General features: G+C 39.3%; 2 protein-coding genes across 2 annotated transcripts; one reads left to right on the top strand and one right to left on the bottom strand.

The window, feature by feature from the left end:
• The first annotated feature begins 7,952 nt into the window (after positions 1 to 7,952).
• LOC121002521 (protein ALP1-like) lies at positions 7,953 to 9,334 on the top strand. Its single transcript, XM_040433969.1, has 2 exons — positions 7,953 to 8,143; positions 8,455 to 9,334. The coding sequence occupies exons 1-2, from the start codon at positions 7,953 to 7,955 to the stop codon at positions 9,332 to 9,334; spliced, it is 1,071 nt and encodes a 356-aa protein (XP_040289903.1).
• Positions 9,335 to 10,640: 1,306 nt separating this feature from the next.
• Positions 10,641 to 15,069, bottom strand: LOC121002520. Its single transcript, XM_040433968.1, has 9 exons — positions 14,947 to 15,069; positions 14,098 to 14,154; positions 13,948 to 14,013; positions 13,668 to 13,727; positions 13,492 to 13,599; positions 12,816 to 13,032; positions 12,375 to 12,534; positions 12,092 to 12,236; positions 10,641 to 10,862 (listed from the first exon to the last, which is right to left on the bottom strand). Exons 2-9 carry the CDS (start codon positions 14,152 to 14,154, stop codon positions 10,641 to 10,643), a joined length of 1,035 nt encoding a protein of 344 aa, XP_040289902.1. The 5' UTR covers positions 14,947 to 15,069.
• Positions 15,070 to 19,181: the final 4,112 nt, after the last annotated feature.

Raw genomic sequence — 19,181 nt, 5'->3', positions numbered from 1 at the left:
CCTATAAGGCTCCATTCAGATGTCTGTATGTGTTTTGCGGATCCGATCCATGTATCCGTGGATCCGTTAAAAACATACGGACGTCTGAATGGAGCCTTACAAGGGGGTGATCAATGACAGGGGGGTGATCAGGGAGTCTATATGGGGTGATCACCCCCTGTCATTGATCACCCCCCTATAAGGCTCCATTCAGATGTCCGTATGTGTTTTGCGGATCCGATCCATGACAGGGGGGTGATCAGAGAGTCTATATGGGGTGATCACCCCCCTGTCATTGATCACCCCCCTATAAGGTTCCATTCAGATGTCCGTATGTGTTTTGCGGATCCGATCCATGTATCCGTGGATCCGTAAAAAACATATGGACGTCGAAATGGAGCCTTACAGGGGGGTGATCAATGATAGGTGGTGATAAGGGAGTCTATATGGGGTGATCACCCCCCTATAAGGCTCCATTCAGACGTCTATGTGTTTTGCGGATCCGATCCATGTATCCGTAAAAAACATACGGACGTCTGAATGGAGCCTTACAGGGGGGTGATCAATGACAGGGGAGTGATCAGGGAGTCTATATGGGGTGATCACCCCCCTGTCATTGATCACCCCCCTATAAGGCTCCATTCAGATGTCCGTATGTGTTTTGCAGATCCGATCCATGTATCCGTGGATCCGTAAAAAACATACGAACGTCTGAATGGAGCCTTACAGGGGGGTGATCAATGACAGGGGGTTGATCAATCTCAGGGGGGTCTTCAGGGAGTCTATATGGGGTGATCACCCCCCTGTCATTGATCACCCCCCTGTAAGGCTCCATTCAGACGTCCGTATGTGTTTTGCGGATCCGATCCATGTATCTGTGGATCCATAAAAAACATACGGACGTCTGAATAGAGCCTTACAAGGGGGTGATCAATGACAGGGGGGTAATCAGGGAGTCTATATGGGGTGATCAGGGGTTAATAAGGGGTTAATAAGTGACAGGGGGGGTGTAGTGTAGTGGTGTTTTGTGCTACTTATTACTGAGCTGCCTGTGTCCTCTGGTGGTCGATCCAAACAAAAGGGACCACCAGAGGACCAGGTAGCAGGTATATTAGACGCTGTTATCAAAACAGCGTCTAATATACCTGTTAGGGGTTAAAAAAATCGCATCTCCAGCCTGCCAGCGAACGATCGCCGCTGGCAGGCTGGAGATCCACTCGCTTACCTTCCGATCCTGTGAACGCGCGCGCCTGTGTGCGCGCGTTCACAGGAAATCTCGCGTCTCACGAGATGACGCGTATATGCGTGACTCCGGAATGCGATCCTGCGTTAGGCGGTCCGGAGGCGGTTAAGATGGCCGGCTGCTGCTGAAGGGTTGAGCTGTTGGAGATGATAGCATGCTGGGGAGGCAGGCTGATGCTGACCTGGTAAATGGTGTCGTGTGAGTGTGGGATCCTCTTGGTGTGGTGAGTCCAGGCATCTGTATGTGCAGGTCGCCTCTCATCTGTGCCGAGCCAGAAATCGAGGTCTAGGATCAGTAGGCCTTGCTGGGCCTCAGCTGTATCTCGGGAACCAGAGAGGTCTCTTCTTGTAGTTGATGGGATGCTGGGTGTAGCTGTAAGCAGACTGGGCTTGTGTAACATTGGGGATGGGTTTGATAGCTTACAATGGTGTCTAGCTTTAGAAAGCTCACCAGGAAGCTGTCCTCTGTGCTTGGCTGCAGGCTATGCCCCCAGAGCAAACACCATCTTAAAAGACCCAACATCTACCATACTATTACAGTGGATGTCAGGAAGAGGTAAAGGGGTTATATCATGATTGATATAAAAAATAAATAAATCAGACATCTTATAATACATAACTATCTCTTTCTAACACAGCTAGAACCAGTCCTATATCTCACACGGAACGAGAGACCTCCCCATTCATTGATCCAATAGCTCTGCTACATTTATTTCAGGTTGGCAGCTCAGGGGTGCTGTCCTTTCTCAAAGGGCATGTCCCTTCTTCTGTAGCCCATTGACTGTAACTGCCATTGCTTTTAACAGAAGATAAGGCTGATAGAAATTGAAGATCTGTCTACCTCAGTGAGGTAGACAGAGAAATGATAAAAAGAACAAACACCAGGTGGCGCTACACAGATACATTTTATTGGCTAGCTCGGTGGCTATACTCATTTTTAAATAAATGTAACTACAAAAGTATTTGACTTAATTGGTAATACAATATGAAAAGTGGTTTACAAGAGCACAAGAACATTGGCCCACATTTACAAATTTACTATGATTTAGTGTAAAATGTACCAAAACATATTTAAAAAGCACATGCACCAAAAAGAATAACCCACTGTTCCTCATTCAGCAAGGGGCACGACTTAGGATATAAGGAGCATGGATTGCATAAAATTGAGCTAAAAGTTTTCTCTTCTATTTGTCACTTTGTCTATAATAATTAAATAATAATTAAAAAAGCTATAATATTAATATTATATAATATAATATTAAGCTATAATATATTTTTTAAAATTCTTACAGCGTTAAAGGCATAGCAATATTTCAATTCCTATGCTGGATTCGAAAATCCCTAGCAATTTGCTATGAAAAAAAAATCTGTACAACTTTTATTAAGCTTGTTTCATGTGTATTTATTTAACTTACCTTTGTACTCGGAGGAATGGTGTATCAGCTTTTTAGCTTGACAGCTTATTATAATTTCCATTTATCAACGGGACAAAATGCATATTTATGGGTTTTACAAAAATCCCTTAGCGTACAAAAATGTTTTGCCCAAGACTTTCCACTAGCATTTCATTGTTATCAGCTTTTGGTTCTCTTCCCAATATAAAGCGTAGGAAGTAGAAAATATACATTTTAAAAGTATACTGTATTATAAACTGTAACTGCAGGGAAATATAAGTTTCCTTGTTTTTTTCTTTTTTTTTAAATTAAGAATCATACAATAACAAATACACATTAACTAGCTTGTTTTCAGAATCATTCACTGGTCCTAAGGAGGTTCTACCAAATATGCATGCAATGGGGGGGAGAGATGAGGACAATAAATTCCTTCCTTATACCTTCTATACCTACCTCCTATAAAATCCTGAAGAACATCTGAGTGGATATTCACTAGGTTATTGCACACTAGTACTAAAAAGGTCACAGAAAGTTACCAGTTATACATCCATCAGTAAAAATGAAGCAGTAACTCATTTGCAGAATGCCAGAAATTTTGCAATCAGGAGAAGGAGGGAATTTTAAGTAGTATTCCTGGAGGGGATAGTAGAACTTTGTGTCCATTGTAATCACTAAATAGGCAGTATAGTTATTCTTAGTCTAGCAGTCCGCGCTGATGCTGCTTCCCCTACCCGCAGGCATGGGCGCCGGGCTCCCTCTTTCCCTCCTGCTGCCATGCGCTATGTTGACAAGCGTGGGCAACAGGTAGCTTAACTGTTGTACCTGTGCTCCATGCCAGAGCTTACTTCCTGCTTGAGTCCTGAACTGGTTGTTAGGGCTTGCATGGGTGCGTCTCTCCTCCCTTGTGAGGCAGCACATACATGCCCTCTATCTCCTAAGCCTATGGCTGGATTGCAGGAATTATTTAAAGGTGCTTCCTGCCCCAGGAAGGAGTCTGAACAACTCTTGGTCACTAGCTTTTCTAGTTCCTAGCGTGTAGGTGTTTTAGGAGTTTCTGCTTTTCTGTGTACTGGACTCTGCTTTTGGATTTATCGGATTTTGCTTGTTTGCCGTCTGCCTCTGACCTTGGACTTTGTTTACAGACTCTACTTAATCTCTGCCTGCCCTGACTTCGAACTTCTTGATCATGTACTTTACCTCGGTGCTTGTACCGGTATTTCTGACCCCCTGTTCAGCTGCCACTGACTTAGGGACTGGTCTGGAGTGGCACCTGGCAACCACCCTAATAGTCCAAGCCTATCCTCACCATCAGAGGCTCTAGTGAAGACCAGGTAGTTGCTTAGTCACGCCCCTTCAGGGCATAGCCAGTCAGTGGCATAGTGGAGCTACACCCACCTGCATAACAGTTATTATTCATGTATTCAATGTATGGCACTATCTACACATTGTTTTGCACTGGGTACAGTATATCTGTTTGTGCACAACAGGATATAATGTTCATATTATAATTCTATACAGGCACATTATTGCACTCTTAAACAGGTTGGCTATTTTCTGGTTACTGTTGATCAATGTGATTTTAACATGATTATATGGCACTGACTAATATACCCTTTGCTGCAATTCAGTGCCCTTTTCTATATTTCATGAGGTATGCCTGCTGGTTTGCCAAGTCTTTTGTTCTGTCCACACAGAGGTCTTGTCCATAAAATGGCTGCTGATGGAGGACAATGTAAACAGGCAATCACCTCCAAGGGATGTCTCCTCTATTCAAATATTTCTGTGCACTTGCACTGTTGGGAGTTTAGTGTAGATATTGTGTGTTAGAATGGAGGTGACGTCACATGAAGGTGATTTGCCTGGTCAGATCTAGGTTAGGGGTTGGCATGATTGTCATCTATCCAGGAACTATATGATGTATGGGAGTATATTTTTACATATTAGAATTGGAAAGTAAGGCATATCCAAATGGGAACAAAATGTAATCCCTCTTGTGTCTCTTGGAAATATTATAGTACTTGATTACATTTGTGCTCCAGTGGTATTCAGACAAGAAGTCGTCAGGTAGATACCAATCCACTCTTTTTTTTCTTATAACTAGAGTTAAGCAAAGTTTTGAAAAATTAGATTTGGATGTTACACCAAATGTCTCCAAGAAATTTGTTTCTTTCTGAATTAATTCATCATGAAGCACATTAAATCAGCTAAATCCTGCCCTGCAGTTAAAATTTAGGGAGGGTGTACAGCACTGTGCATTGCAGCAACATGCAATTTTTATCTATTAAATAAGGTGGACCTCTCAATAACAGTATAAATGGACAGCTTATTCACCCCAATTTGGGATTTAGGGTCCAATAGAATTGCTTTTCTAATAATAACTGTGGACACCGTTCAATTAGACAGCTCTGTGCCCTACGCTGTGATTGATTCAAACTGCACTGTCTCCTGAGGATCCCTTCAGCTTAAGATTACAAGGCATTATGGGTGATCTCCCATTCCCAGGCTTCTTACTTTAATTTTCTAACACGTGTTGCCACCATTTTAGGAAAAAAAAATGATTTGTTACCATGAATCGCAAGGACATTCGGATTCGCTGCAAAACAAATTTTTCCTAAAATGTGTATCAAATTCCACTTTGGATGCTTCGATTCGCTCAACACTACTTATAAGCAAGTATCTAACTAGATGTAACAATCCCACCATACTTGCACCTCTTTCTGATTAAGCACTACTACTGTATATAGTTACTGTACCTCTTCAGAGGTATGTTTAAAGAGAAAGCTGGACAAAATACGATAATAGAATGGATTTCTAGGGTTGCCGACAAGTTACTTTACTCATATTCACAAATGTTTAAAATTCACAAGGCATATTAACATTTTAAAAAATCACATGAAGTCCATACAAATGGCCCCACTTGAATTTTGACTCAATTTTGGCTTCTTTACTGCTGTTAAGATGGAGGCTTTATTGATAACACTTTTAACGTGGTTTTAATATAAAGACATACCATTTGCACCAGAATTATGATTTACAAAATTAAAAATTTCAATGTAATTTCTGCTCCAAAAATTTTGAAATGTTTAAAGATGCGCAAAACATTGTGTAACATTTGATAGATTTGGACCAAATTGCAGCAACACATACACAAAATAATTGACTTCAAGAATTCCCCTTATAAATTGTGAATGGCTAGTGCATATTTTCACTCATTCATGTTTTCATGGCTATTTTTGGGAACATCCTGCATATGCCCCTTTTTCCAACATGTTTCCTCACAGGAATACATGGGCAAAGTAAAATGTCAAATTTGGCATAAAATGGCTTCCTATTTTTTTATCTAATATGTCTGCTGGTATTTAGTTTAACACTGGTTAGCCATCCTTCTGCACATTTGTAATTCACAATACAAATTAATGATTTATTTCAATGTTGACTACAGTAACTATAAAAAAAATGCCCTACTTTTAACAAGCACAGTCAATATTGATCTAATGAGTCATCTCTCAATTATATTCAGAAAGAGAAAAAAATAATGTGGGATGGAAGGTCAAGGCCTTTTTCGTGCAAAGGATTAAACTTTGCTTTGTACCCTGATTAAACAAAAATGAGTTTTAATGTATATTAGCCTTTTAGAAAAACAATCTTGATCATATATTAGCCTCACTTTTTCTGTCTAAAGACATCTTCCAGTATATAAATCTTGTGCATGACAGACACATATATAATGTACTAAAAAAAGCTGTATTTTTAATAGAATTGTTTTTAATGCTGTTAGATTAGCCAGGAATTATATTCATGGCTTTTTACATAATATAGAAGCATCCATCATGCATTGTATTCTTCAAAAAATTTGGCAGCAATTGCAGATTTGTACACATTTAGCATTTTAGCAAATATTTTTTAAGATATTAAAGGAACATTTTAACCCACCACATATTTGGGTCTATATAGAAGTGTACAACCATAGACAACTAACAATGGTAAATCATTAGAGTCATTAACAATAATTTTTCAGCATAATATTTAATCTTCAGTATGGCAAGCCTTAGCTTAAAATTTAAAAGCAAGTCCAAATTCTCCTACATTAGCCATTCTTCCAGTTGCACCTCTCCTCCCCCAGGATATATGGCATATGCAGATTATTAGTCCTCAATTATATGCCTGTACATTAATACCATCATTAAATATAATCTGCCATCTGGATGTCCAAAAAATGCAATATGTCTAAATGAGCTTAATGCCGTAAAATTGCAGCTAATTTTAGTCTTCCAAACACAGCTTATTTTTTCATTTTGTTTCAGAACATTTTGAGAGCTTTCATTTGTTTCTTTTTTTTTTCACTTACATAGGAGATGTTGGTTTTTGGTGTATTTTTTATTTATTTTTCAGTAAATATGAAATAGCTTTTATTTATATTCATTTTTAGGCAGAATATAATAAAATAATACATTTTTCATTTATATCTCATTAATTGAATACTGTCCATGCTACATTTATTGTGTGTGATGAGATACCTAGTATTTATTTTCCTCTTTTAAATAAATGCCTTGTGTTTTTTCACATTTTATTAAATGAGGCTTTTTTATTTAATAAAGACAGCTTAGGGCATAAATTAGATATTTTTTCATAGGGATTCTCACTATACAGTGATGGGAACCTTTTTTGGTCCAGGGCTGTCCCTTAAAACTGCCCGTTATTGCAATTAACATGATTAACTATGTATTAGCATGGGACTTTCCTCCCTTATGATGCCATTATTATTATTTACTGTGCCATTAATTTTTTTCTTTTATTTTTTGACCTTTGTGAAAAGGTGACAGCTGTCTATCAAAGCTTCATCCCCTGAAGTTGATGATGGCAAATGTAGCTTTTGTAATTGCAATTTGTTATAATTCAACGGGCTTGTTCACATCAGCGTTTAGTCCTCCGTTCGGCTTTCCGTTATGACTTGCATCCGTTTCAAAATTGAAATGGATTCATTCATAACGGAACGGAACGGACATATTTTGCTACGTTTTTAAACGGATACCCTCTAACGGATACGTTAATAAACGGATTAAAAATGTCAGTTAAATGTCCATTCAATCCGTTTAGTTACTCAGGTAACGGATCCGTTTTCCCTTATTTTTTTTTTTTTTCAGTTGTCCCTCCCCTATCTGCATGCTATATAAAAATGGTGCTACATTGTGACATCCAATTGCTGGAAGAGGAACAATGCTGCCCGCTCATGTCCTTTTTTCTGTGGACTATATGATATGGAAACTTCGAAAGATGCGAATGTCATCCATGAAAAGGAGACGGCGATATTGAGTGCATCCCATTACATCATGCCGAATGACACGAGGTGTTTATTCGACCCTTTATCAAGAACTCAGAAAACACCCTGTCAAATTTGCAGAATATCTCTGTGTAAGTGTCGCAAGCTTTGATGACCTTTCCCAACGTTTACATCGCCGATTGAGACGGAAGGATACGAAATTTAGTCGAAGTGTAACTCCAGAAGAACGACTCATGGTCACTCTGCGGTATGTATGGTACAACTTTCCATTATTGCTTTTACTGTGTTTCAGAGCCTTTTTGTTTTGATTATTATTGTGAGTATATGATTAATCTCAAGAGACAAGTTTTTATATATAGTAGTTACCTAAAATATGTAAATGCATCCAAATTTTATACCATTTTCCGTTCAACCGCTAGGTAATGTTGATCTGTTTGCTGTGAAGGATCTTGAATTAATGCTGGTGGGACAATCCGAAAAGTTGTTTTGCTGCAGTTTTTTTCTTGCGAATAGTATTTGTGTAACAATTATGTTAAATTTAATTTAATTTTTTTGTAGGTTTCTGGCTAGTGGTGAAAGTTTTTCCAGTCTTCATTTTCAATTTCGACTTGGAAAATCTACAATATCTTACATTGTTAAAGATACCTGCCGGGCAATTTGGAATCTTCTGCGTGAAGAATTTCTTCCCCATCCTACTTGCCAACAGTGGATCAGCATAGCCGACAAGTTTTATGAGGTGACACAGTTTCCCAATTGTATTGGTGCAGTGGATGGGAAGCATGTGAGGGTCTTGAAGCCCCCACGTAGTGGATCCTCGTTTTTTAACTATAAAAAGTATTTTTCTGTGATCCTAATGGCAATTGTTGATGCAAATTACAAATTTGTGGCTGTTGATATTGGAGCTTTTGGACGAACAAATGACTCACGTATTTTTAAAAATTCTAATATGGGAAGAAGGCTGTACTCCGGAAACTTTGGTATACCAGAGCCCAGGCCTTTACTAGGTACTACAAACCCTGCTCTTCCATTTGTTCTAGTCGGAGATGAAGCTTTCCAAATGTGTGGAAATTTACTGAAGCCATATGCCAGCCGTGGTCTAGACTATCGCAAAAGAGTGTTCAATTACAGACTGACTCGCGCAAGAAGAATGGTCGAGTGTGCTTTTGGCATATTGACAGCAAAATGGCGAATATTCACTCGTGCAATACAATTGAAAACAGATACTGTGGATGATGTCATAAAAGCATGTGTTGTGTTGCACAATTATGTACTGACCAAAGAGCCTTTGCCTACGGAGCCACTGTCATTAAATCCACCAGGAGATCACATAGAAACTGGCCCAAGATCAACAGTTGCTGTGAGTCGCATGCGCGATCAATTTGCAGAATATTTTATTTCTTCAGCTGGATCTGTGCTTTGGCAGGATGAACATATTTGAACTTATATATTCCTGCGATGTTCTTCCAAAAAAAAAAATATTCTCTATTGTTTGTTACTGTTTGTTTATTAAATATGTACAGTTGAAAGTTGTAATTTGTTATGTACATAATAGTTTATTTTATTGTTTGTTCTTAATATATTGTTGTTTATTGTTGAGTCAACCATGATGCATCGGTCTACCTACATTTATTGCCTTAATTCAGCAAAAGGTAAGCTATGCCTCTCCAACCATCTCCATATCCCTTGTTTGTCGTTTTGAGTCTTGACTGTATTAAAACCACTGACAAAGTATATTTGAAATAATAAAAGTATTTATTTAGATAAATACTTTTTTTAAAATATATTTTTATATTTTAATAATCATTTGCATAAGTTTACAAATAAACTTCCATAAAAGCACGTAGCTCAACACAATGGAAATAGAATTCACATTAGAAAAGGATAAGATATGCTCTACCGTACATGTAGGAATACAAAATGTCCATTGTGAAAAGGTTGTTCTATCTGTGACTGTGATCCTCCTTTTTACCTGATGCAAGTGTACACCATTTTCACGATTGCACATGCTATGTGATAGCATCATCATACCAAGTTCAGAATCATCACACTACAGTATGCACCGCGAGACATGTCTTCCTTGAGCGGGCCCAGAAGTTATATGGTGACATGGAACATGCAAATGGAAGTGCACATTATCAGTTATTTCAATGCTGCTATGCATGTCTTACCAAACACAGGGCTACTGTGCATCATCAATATGATGTAAAAAGTGCTAGACTACAGCCATGTGGGTGGCACAACATGCAAAGAATCAGTGTAATCACTGATGGTGTGTCCTCCAGTACCCCTTTAAATTACATCAGCAGGTACAATTTTTTTTTTACAAACCCCATGTCTCTGAGTGTGTTCAGTCTTGTGCATGAGACATTATATCAAAGAAAATAGTAATGACATATGCCATTTCTATTCTTGTATTTGCATAGTTTTCAAGAAAGTGTACAATGGAGGATCACGATAGTGAGACAATAGCAATGGAACAACAACAGGTGGGAGACTGAAAAAGTCATCAGCTTTGTGCAGACCACGCAAGGTGCTGAATAAGTGACAGTATATGGATTTGTGTACTGTGTCACTCACTCACAAGTGGTAAACAAGAACTATCATCATAATTATTGCAGTCCATTACCGTAAAAGATTTGAACCAACCTGAGTCTAGTCATGGTAGCTAGTCTCTGACCCATGTGCTGATGAATGGCATTTTTCTCCTTAATATAAGGAAAAAAGACTAGCTGGAAAACTGTCAGTCATAAGCACCTTGGCCTGGAGATAACGTAATCATGAATAATAAGGCCAATTACTCTTTTCAGGGTCCAATCTGCTATGATTATCATGTTAATTCTTGAAAATCTAAATGTCTGAACGAGGAAATCAAACCACCTGCCTATATTTAGCAGCTTGTATGGGCTTCTGAAAGCTGATAAGTGCACAATAATTACACACATATCTGAAACATCCTTAAAATTAATCTAATAATATAAAAGTATAAAACATTGAAAATTTTTCAAGTTCAACATCATTAAAGTGCAAAAATTGACACAGTGGTCAATATAAACCTTGTGAGGTACTTATTTATAAACTTCAAAAAATTGACACAGTGGTCAATATAAACCTTGTGAGGTACTCATTTATAAACTTCAAGAAAACATAATATATATTTTGGTAACTAGGGTGGTGGTTGAGTGAATGGAGCCTTTCCTGGGGCTGCAGTTGGGGACTTATCATCTTCTGCACTTTGGTCTAGGAGTGATTGCATGAACGAATGTTGCGGTCTGACATATTCACCCTGTTGTTGATGTTGTGGAGTATGAAGGGAATATGAATCAGAACCAGATTGGTATGGAACAGATTTGTTTGAGAAAGGGGTATTAAAAGTGGTAGGAGTGGAAAAAACGGAGGTGGAAACACCTTTGTTTATGGAGATTTTATTTGGAGTTGACATAGAAATCACATCTGGACTTGGTGTCTGTAGACGTGTTTGGAAACTTCCAGTGCTTTTGGATTGGAAAGGTGTTTGTGCAGAGACATAGGAAGGTAGCTGTGATTGAGATTGGCTTAAAGTCTCTTGAAAGGTTGATGCAGGTTGATATCTGAGGGATGTGCTATGGCTTTGAGAAGGTGGAAATGTGTGAGACGTTGGGTATTGGTGGGACGTAGGTTGTCTTTGGGACGGTGGATGGCTTTGGGATGGAATAAAGTTGTGGGATGTTGATGGAAAGTTCTGTAAAGCTGGAAAGTTTTGTGCAGTGCATACGTTTTGGGCCTGTGGGAAGTTGTGGTACGGAGGTAAAGTGTTGGATGGGGGAAAGTTTTGGGACTGGCTAAAGTTTTGTGAATGGGGAAAGTTTTGTGATTGTTAAAAGTTTTGTGATTGTTGAAAGTTTTGGGATAGGGGTAAGTTTTGGGACTGTTGAAAGTTTTTTGACTGTTGAAAGTTTTGTGACTGGGGAGCGATATGTGGCTCAGAGTATGAGTGAGCAGGTGGAGAAGTCATGGATGTTGGGTAGGAGGTGGCTGGGGGATACGACTGAGCCAGAGGAACAAATTGAGAGGGTGGTGGGTGTTTAATATTCCAAACAGTTTTGATCAATGTCACTCGACAATCACAATTCTGCTCTGGAGTCATGTTGTCCATCCAATGACTTAACGTTAAGAGAAACTGCTGATTATGGTTAAGGGATTCTGGACGACAAACTACCTCGACATGATTGATCATAGAAGTTAACTCTTGCTTATACCGAGTTTGCTCCTCCTCTATTTTTAATAAACAATCTCGGAAGATCAGTGCAAGATCCTCAAAGACTCTATGTGGTCTTCGAAGTGGCCTCGGCCTACTTAAAACTCTGTCAAAGGCAGAAGAAATGAACTGTCGAGTATCTTCAATCTGAGCACATGACTCAGTTTGGCGGCCGCGCGACTCCAGAGCAGAATCCTGTGACTGAGATTTTTTTTTTTGCTTCTCTTTAGGATATTTAACTCACGTGCGCTGCTGAAAACAACGTTGAAGAAATTGAAGATGTGGTGCATATCGGTAAGCTTTCCTCCGAGAAGGACCCGAACCACTTGGCGCCGTTCGTTCATGATTGAGGTCACGCATAAACCTATCGCGTATTGACCTCCAGCGTGTTGATATGATTTCAGCTAGAAAATAAAGAACAATTATAATAACCGTATATAATGCTATATATATTCTTTTCTGTTGACATCGGATTGCATAAAAAACTGTTGCCCCAGGCAGTCCAACATTCAGCATTGTATTTAACTGTTATTTTGCCCGGTACCTGAATTGGCTGTATCAGTTGTTAAAACCAAGTTTTGCGAACAGAAAACTTATGCTCACTTCACTATTATTCCAACTAGAAACATCACTATCAAATCTTCTAAAACCAAATGATTTAACAAAAGGAATGAAATTAATGTACCACAATTATTTTGAGCCTGACGGCTCAAATCGTTCCATGTGGGAACCACATTGGCATAGACCTCTTGCCATTGTCGACGAGTCGTGTTGTGGTCCGAGTGTTTGGGGTCTGTTTGGTCCCATAGAGCTGGCCTTGCTTCTACTAGCTGTATTAGCAGCTCACAGTTTATGATTGGGAGAAATTGCCTATCTTCCTCGTCCAATTCTTGCTGTCTACCCTATTTGGTTTAAAACAAATGTTATCATTACCTTAAAAAGCTACCTGCAATTCCAACTGCACTTAAGTTTTTTTTTTAAAACTTGAATAGCGAATATGTTGCATGTGCCACCACTGCCCACTGCATCTTTGGTTTTAATAAAAAAATATTTAAAAATTTTTGGTTTCCTTGTATTTGGTCTTTGGGTGTGAACGGCTATAAAGATATAGACTTGGCGAGCGGGTCATTGCTTTTAATTTAATAAGAGAGCAGCCCCTGTTCATGGTATGTCCATTATGGGATAAGCAACACTTAAATTTTTGTTTGGGTAAAACAAATGTCTCCAATCCTCATGGTCATTTGTTCTAATAATAAAAAAAAATTGAGGTATGATGGCCATGTTATCTTATAGGTGATATAAGATACTGTATACTGGGGGCAGTGTGGACAGCTCACATCATAGTACATGTGCCTACTCACATGGCCTACACGTCCACGACGACTGCCACGACCACGTTGTCCGCGACCACCATGCCTGGAAGTTCTTGTTTGAACAGGTGATGGATTTTCACTTTGCCTGGTAGTGTCCTAATAAATAATATAGTTATCACAAAAGACAATTGATTACTTTAGAGAACCTAAGTATAGATACTGACATCCTCGTCGTTATGACGTCTACTTCGCAGATTTTCAATGGAATGTGTACCCTCCTGTGTCTGAAAAACAAACACAGTTTTGTATTCATTGAAAATTGCCGTCTGCCTGCCCTGCAGCAACCAAAATGCCATACACACTCTTTCAAATCTTGTTGCCAATACATTAGCCTATCTATCCTTTTGCGGTGTTGCAAATCATGTACCTTTTGAGTTTATATCCATTGTACCAATTATGGATGTGTAGAAACCAAAAAATCTAAATATAACATTCCACACTTACTGACTCCATTGGTTCAGGAGAAAAACGCAATTCCTCGCCAGCAGAGGATTCAGTGTCGGAGTGTCCCTGAAATATATAAATATGTATTGTGGTTCAAACATATTTATTATTTGGATCATTAATAATTTATTTTTATTTAAAGATTTTTACCTGCATGTGAAAGGATGGAGTACTTCGACTGCCAACCGAAGGAGAAGGCGAAGACATCTGAAAACGTTACAGAACCATTATAGACAAGAGCTTATAGACATATTTCAACATACACATTGGCACAAGATGCAACAAGGGTTAAAAAATGGATTAGTCAAAACACAAAATTGCTCCTCTGGTCCTTAAAATTATATCAACCCCCTATTGCAATTTGACTTTTGCCAACATCAACAGACCAGACTACATTGTGAATGACCCACACAAAATCAGACGGCAGATTAGATACTCATGACTCTCATCCGGCCCACGGTAGCCTTATAGCATTCTCCAGTAACCTTATAGCATTCCCCAGTAACCTTATAGCATTCCCCAGTAGCCTTATAGCATCCCCCAGTAGCCTTATAGCATCCCCCGGTAGCCTTATAGCATTCCCCAGTAGCCTTATAGCATCCCCCAGTAGCCTAGTAGCACCCCCGCAGTAGCCGAATAGCATCCCCCAGTTGCGTAATAGCATCCTCCAATAGGCTTCCACAGTAGCATAATAGCATTACCCAGTAGCCTTATAGCATTCCCCAGTAGCCTTATAGCATCCCCCAGTAGCCTAGTAGCACACCCGCAGTAGCCTTATAGCATCCCCCAGTAGCCTTATAGCATCCACAGTTTCAAAATATTTGCCCCCAGTAGCCAAATAACATGTCCCAGTAGCGTAATAGCATCTCACAAAAGACTAATAACATCCCCCATGTGCCTAATAGCATCCACAGTTTCAAGATATTAGCCCCCAGTAGCCAAATAGCATGCCCCAGTAGATGATCGAAGTAAATACTTTTCAATTGCATCAATTCATACCCTTTTCTTGAGACTTTCTCCAACTTGAACATCAGCCTTCAGAAATGGTGAGGAGTAGCGCTCACGTGACTGTCACATGACACTCCCTTGTTTTCCTGTCTTCGTTTGTAAGTTCCTGTTTGTTCTGCGCATGTTCAGAAACAATATGTCCGCGAAAGAAAAATGTAACAATCCGTTTCTCATTTACTACAATGAACGTGAATGGACCCTCCGTCAAGAATCCGCTTTTCTGAACGTAGAAAAAAATCCTGCAAGCAGGATTTTGTTTTCCGTCTGAAAAAACGTATTCCGAACGTATTACCAACTAATGGAGTCAAGCGTATGCATACGTCAATTAGTTTCTATGGGAAATTGAACGTACACGTTTTTAGATTTTTTTTTCTACTTCCGGACGGACTACAGGAACGGAGAGCTTGAACGCAGATGTGAACATAGCCTAAGATATAAAGTCAAAAAACAATGTCTCTTTCTCCATTCATTACAGGTCTTTTCTCCTATAAAAGTTGATACTACAGAAATTTCTCACATCTAAATTGATATGTGGGGTGGATTTTTAAATTCACTGCATGTCAATTGTTTTTGTATATTTTTACTGCAACTTTCACTAATTTTCATATGCGGGTGAAGTCTTCTTTGAAATCCAATGCAATAGCACTCTGCAACCAGCACTCCGCCCTGCCTCCATGCTGGATGTTGAATGAGGCATTGGTGTACATTTTGGCCAAAGCGTAATAAGCCACTCACCACGTCAAGGTCGCCTCTATGAGTGGTCCCTAACACTAGTTCCTACCTGTTTATGGGTCATGACAGCCACACAAAGTCCAGGGAGCGCAGGTACAGCATGAACGCCAGGCACACTCTGCTTTTAACCCCGTCCGGTGTTGTTACAGCTTTCATCGGATCCAGGGATGCAAGTGCCAACATGCATGCTGAGCTCACTATATACTTCTCCTGGAGCCAAATGGCTACTAGAAGGCCCTGTAGAAGTAGACTCAGTTTTATACTGACTTTAAAACCAGCCTCCAGGGCAGACTAGCTGGTCAGGTGTGCATGACTGCATGGAGATCGCCACGCCTCCAATATATACTGCAAAGAAAAATGTGGGGGTTTCAGTCAGCACAACCCTATATGCAGGTGCACATCGCTATGGCGAAATACATATACAAAGAAAAGAACACAAATGCGATAGTGATGTGCACCTGCATATAGGGTTGTGCTGACTGAAACCCCCACATTTTTTCTTTGTAGTATATATTGGAGGCGTGGCGATCTCCATGCAGTCATGCACACCTGACCAGCTAGTCTGCCCTGGAGGCTGGTTTTAAAGTCAGTATAAAACTGAGTCTACTTCTACAGGGCCTACCAGTAGCCATTTGGCTCCAGGAGAAGTATATAGTGGGCTCAGCATGCATGTTGGTACTTGCATCCCTGGATCCGATGAAAGCTGTAACAGCACCGGACGGGGTTAAAAGCAGAGTGTGCCTGGCGTTCATGCTGTACCTGCACTCCCTTGACTTTGTGTGGCTGTCATGGCCCATAAACAGGTAGGAACTAGTGTTTGGGACCACTCATATAGGCGACCTTGACGTGGTGAGTGGCTTATTACGCTTTGGCAAAATGTACACCAATGCCTCATTCAACATCCAGCATGGAGGCAGGGCGGAGTGCTGGTTGCAGAGTGCTATTGCATTTGTGTTCTTTTCTTTGTATATGTATTTCGCCATAGTGATGTGCACCTGCATATAGGGTTGTGCTGACTGAATCCCCCACATTTCTGCTTTGAAATCCACAGAAAATCTGCATATCGTACATGAAGATTTTCTACTGGGATTTGTGGCAAAAAAAAAATTGGCCTATATGCAGATAGCCTAACTGTTCAGAATTAGTGCTGAGCGAAGTTATGGAAAATTCTATTCAACTGCTTCGCCAAATTTTGCAAAAAAATTTGCTTCATGAAAAATTACTTCATCATAAAGCGCATTTCTTTGTAAATAGTGGGAGCAATGATAAGGAGCAGCGATTGCACCACTCCCCATCATTGTACCCTTCAGTTGCCGCGTTCATTGTTGATTGCGGCATTTGAGTTAAATATTTAAATCTGTAATAAAAAATAAATAAATCATAGTTAAATCATCCATTTGATTGTGAAGAGACAGCCACCACCATCTTGATTGAAGATCCACCGCAAAATCTTTTGCGACCGGTGATAAAGTCAGCATGTAGGCCGGCATGGTGACATCATACATCACTGTGCACGGGTTCCACGAGGAATTTTGAATCAAGATGGCGGCAGTGGGCTCTTCACGCTCAAATGGATAAGTTAAGTATGTTGTTTTTTTTTTTTAAATGTACATCATTTCAGGGAAAATAGATTTGTTACCACAAAGCACGAGGACATTCAGTTTCGTAGTGAATCAAATTTACCCTGAAATTCAGATCAAAATACACTTCATGAACTTTGATTTGATCAACACTATTCAGAATCTCTGCACCTACTAAAATCACAATGACTATATAGCATGAAAGCTCTAGCACAACTACACAAGATTTCAATGGTACCTTTGTTGTATTCTTTTGACTTTCACCAGCTGAAAAAACATAGTTTTATCTATATGCAAATAAGGGCTCGCAAGTGCCCAGGGGCGGAGTTCTTGTTGAAGGTGCCCAGGCTGCTCTGCCTTCTTTTCATATTACCCCTCCCCAGCCTCTTGCTGGTCCCGCCCTATAAGGCAGTTTCATTATCCCAAGTACTGGCCGAGATCCGGCGCATGCGCAGTTCACCGCCGGCTGTGTCTCTCAGTCTGTGGAGACACTAAAACATGATTTTTTTTGGTCTCAAAAATGATATTGTTGTGTAAAACCCTTTTTTGTCACCTTACATCACAAAAAGTGCAATATCAAACAATCAAAAAGTCATATGCACTCTAAAATAGTACCAATCAAACCATCATCTCATACCACAACAAATAAAATAAAAACTATGGCTCTAAGAATATTCAGACACTAAAATATGATTTTTTTGAAAAATGCTTTATTATGTAAAACTGAAGCAACCAAAAAAAAGTATACAAATTTGGCATTATCGCATCCGTAATGACCTGCTATATAAAAATACCTCATGATCTAACCTGTCAGATGAACATTGTAAATAAAAAATAAATAAAAACGGTGCCAAAACAGCTATTTTTTGTTACCTTGCCTCGTAAAAAGTGTAATATAGAGTAACCAAAAATCATATGTACCCTAAAATAGTGCAAACAAAACTGCCACCTTATCCCTTAGTTTCCAAAATGGGGTCACTTTTTTGGGATTTTCTACTCTAGGGTTGCATCAGGGAAGCTTCAGGTAGGATATGGTATATGGTGTCAAAAAACCAGTCCGGCAAAATCTGCCTTCCAAAATCCATATGGCGTTCCTTTCCTTCTATGCCCTGCCATGTGCCCATAAAGCAGTTTACGGCCACATATGGGGTGTTTCTGTAAACTACAGAATCAGGGCAATAAATATTGAGTATTGTTTGGCTGTTAACCCTTGCTTTGTTAGTGGAAAAAAAAATATTAAAATGGAAAATCTGCTAAAAAAGTGAAATTCTGAAGTTTCATCTCCATTTTCCATTAATTCTTGTGGAACACCTAAAGGGTTTACAAAGTTTGTAAAATCAGTTTTGAATACCTTGAGGGGTGTTGTTTTTAAAATGGGGTCACTTTTTTGGAGTTTCTACTCTAGGGGTGCATCAGGGGGTCTTCAAATGTTATATGTCAGCTTAAAATTATCCCAGTGAAATCTGCCTTCCAAAAACCATATGGCGTTCCTTTCCTTCTGTGCCCTACCTTTCTGAACATACAGCAGTTTACAACCACATATTGGGTGTTTCTGTAAACTACAGAATCAGGTCAATAAATATTGAGTTTTGTTTGGCTGTTAACCCTTGCTTTGTTAGCGGGAAAAAAATTATTAAAATGGAAAATCAGCCAAAAAAGTGAAATTGTGAAATTTTATCTTTATTTTCCATTAATTCTTGTGGAAAACCTAAAGGGTTAACAACATTTGAAAAATCAGCTTTGAATACCTTGAGGGGTGTAGTTTCTAAAATGGGGTGGGTTCTATTATGTTAGCCTCACAAAGTGACTTCAGACCTGAACTGGTCCTTAAAAAGTGGGCTTTAGAAATTTTCGGAAAAATTTCAAGATTTGCTTCTAAATTTCTAAGCCTTCTAACGTCGCCAAAAAATAAAA

The sequence above is a fragment of the Bufo bufo genome, chromosome 5 (genome assembly GCF_905171765.1).
Source record: "Bufo bufo chromosome 5, aBufBuf1.1, whole genome shotgun sequence".
In the NCBI taxonomy this organism is placed as follows: Eukaryota; Metazoa; Chordata; class Amphibia; order Anura; family Bufonidae; genus Bufo; species Bufo bufo.
The sequence above is the reverse complement of the archived record's forward strand: the minus strand, read 5'-3'. Positions and strand labels throughout refer to the sequence as shown.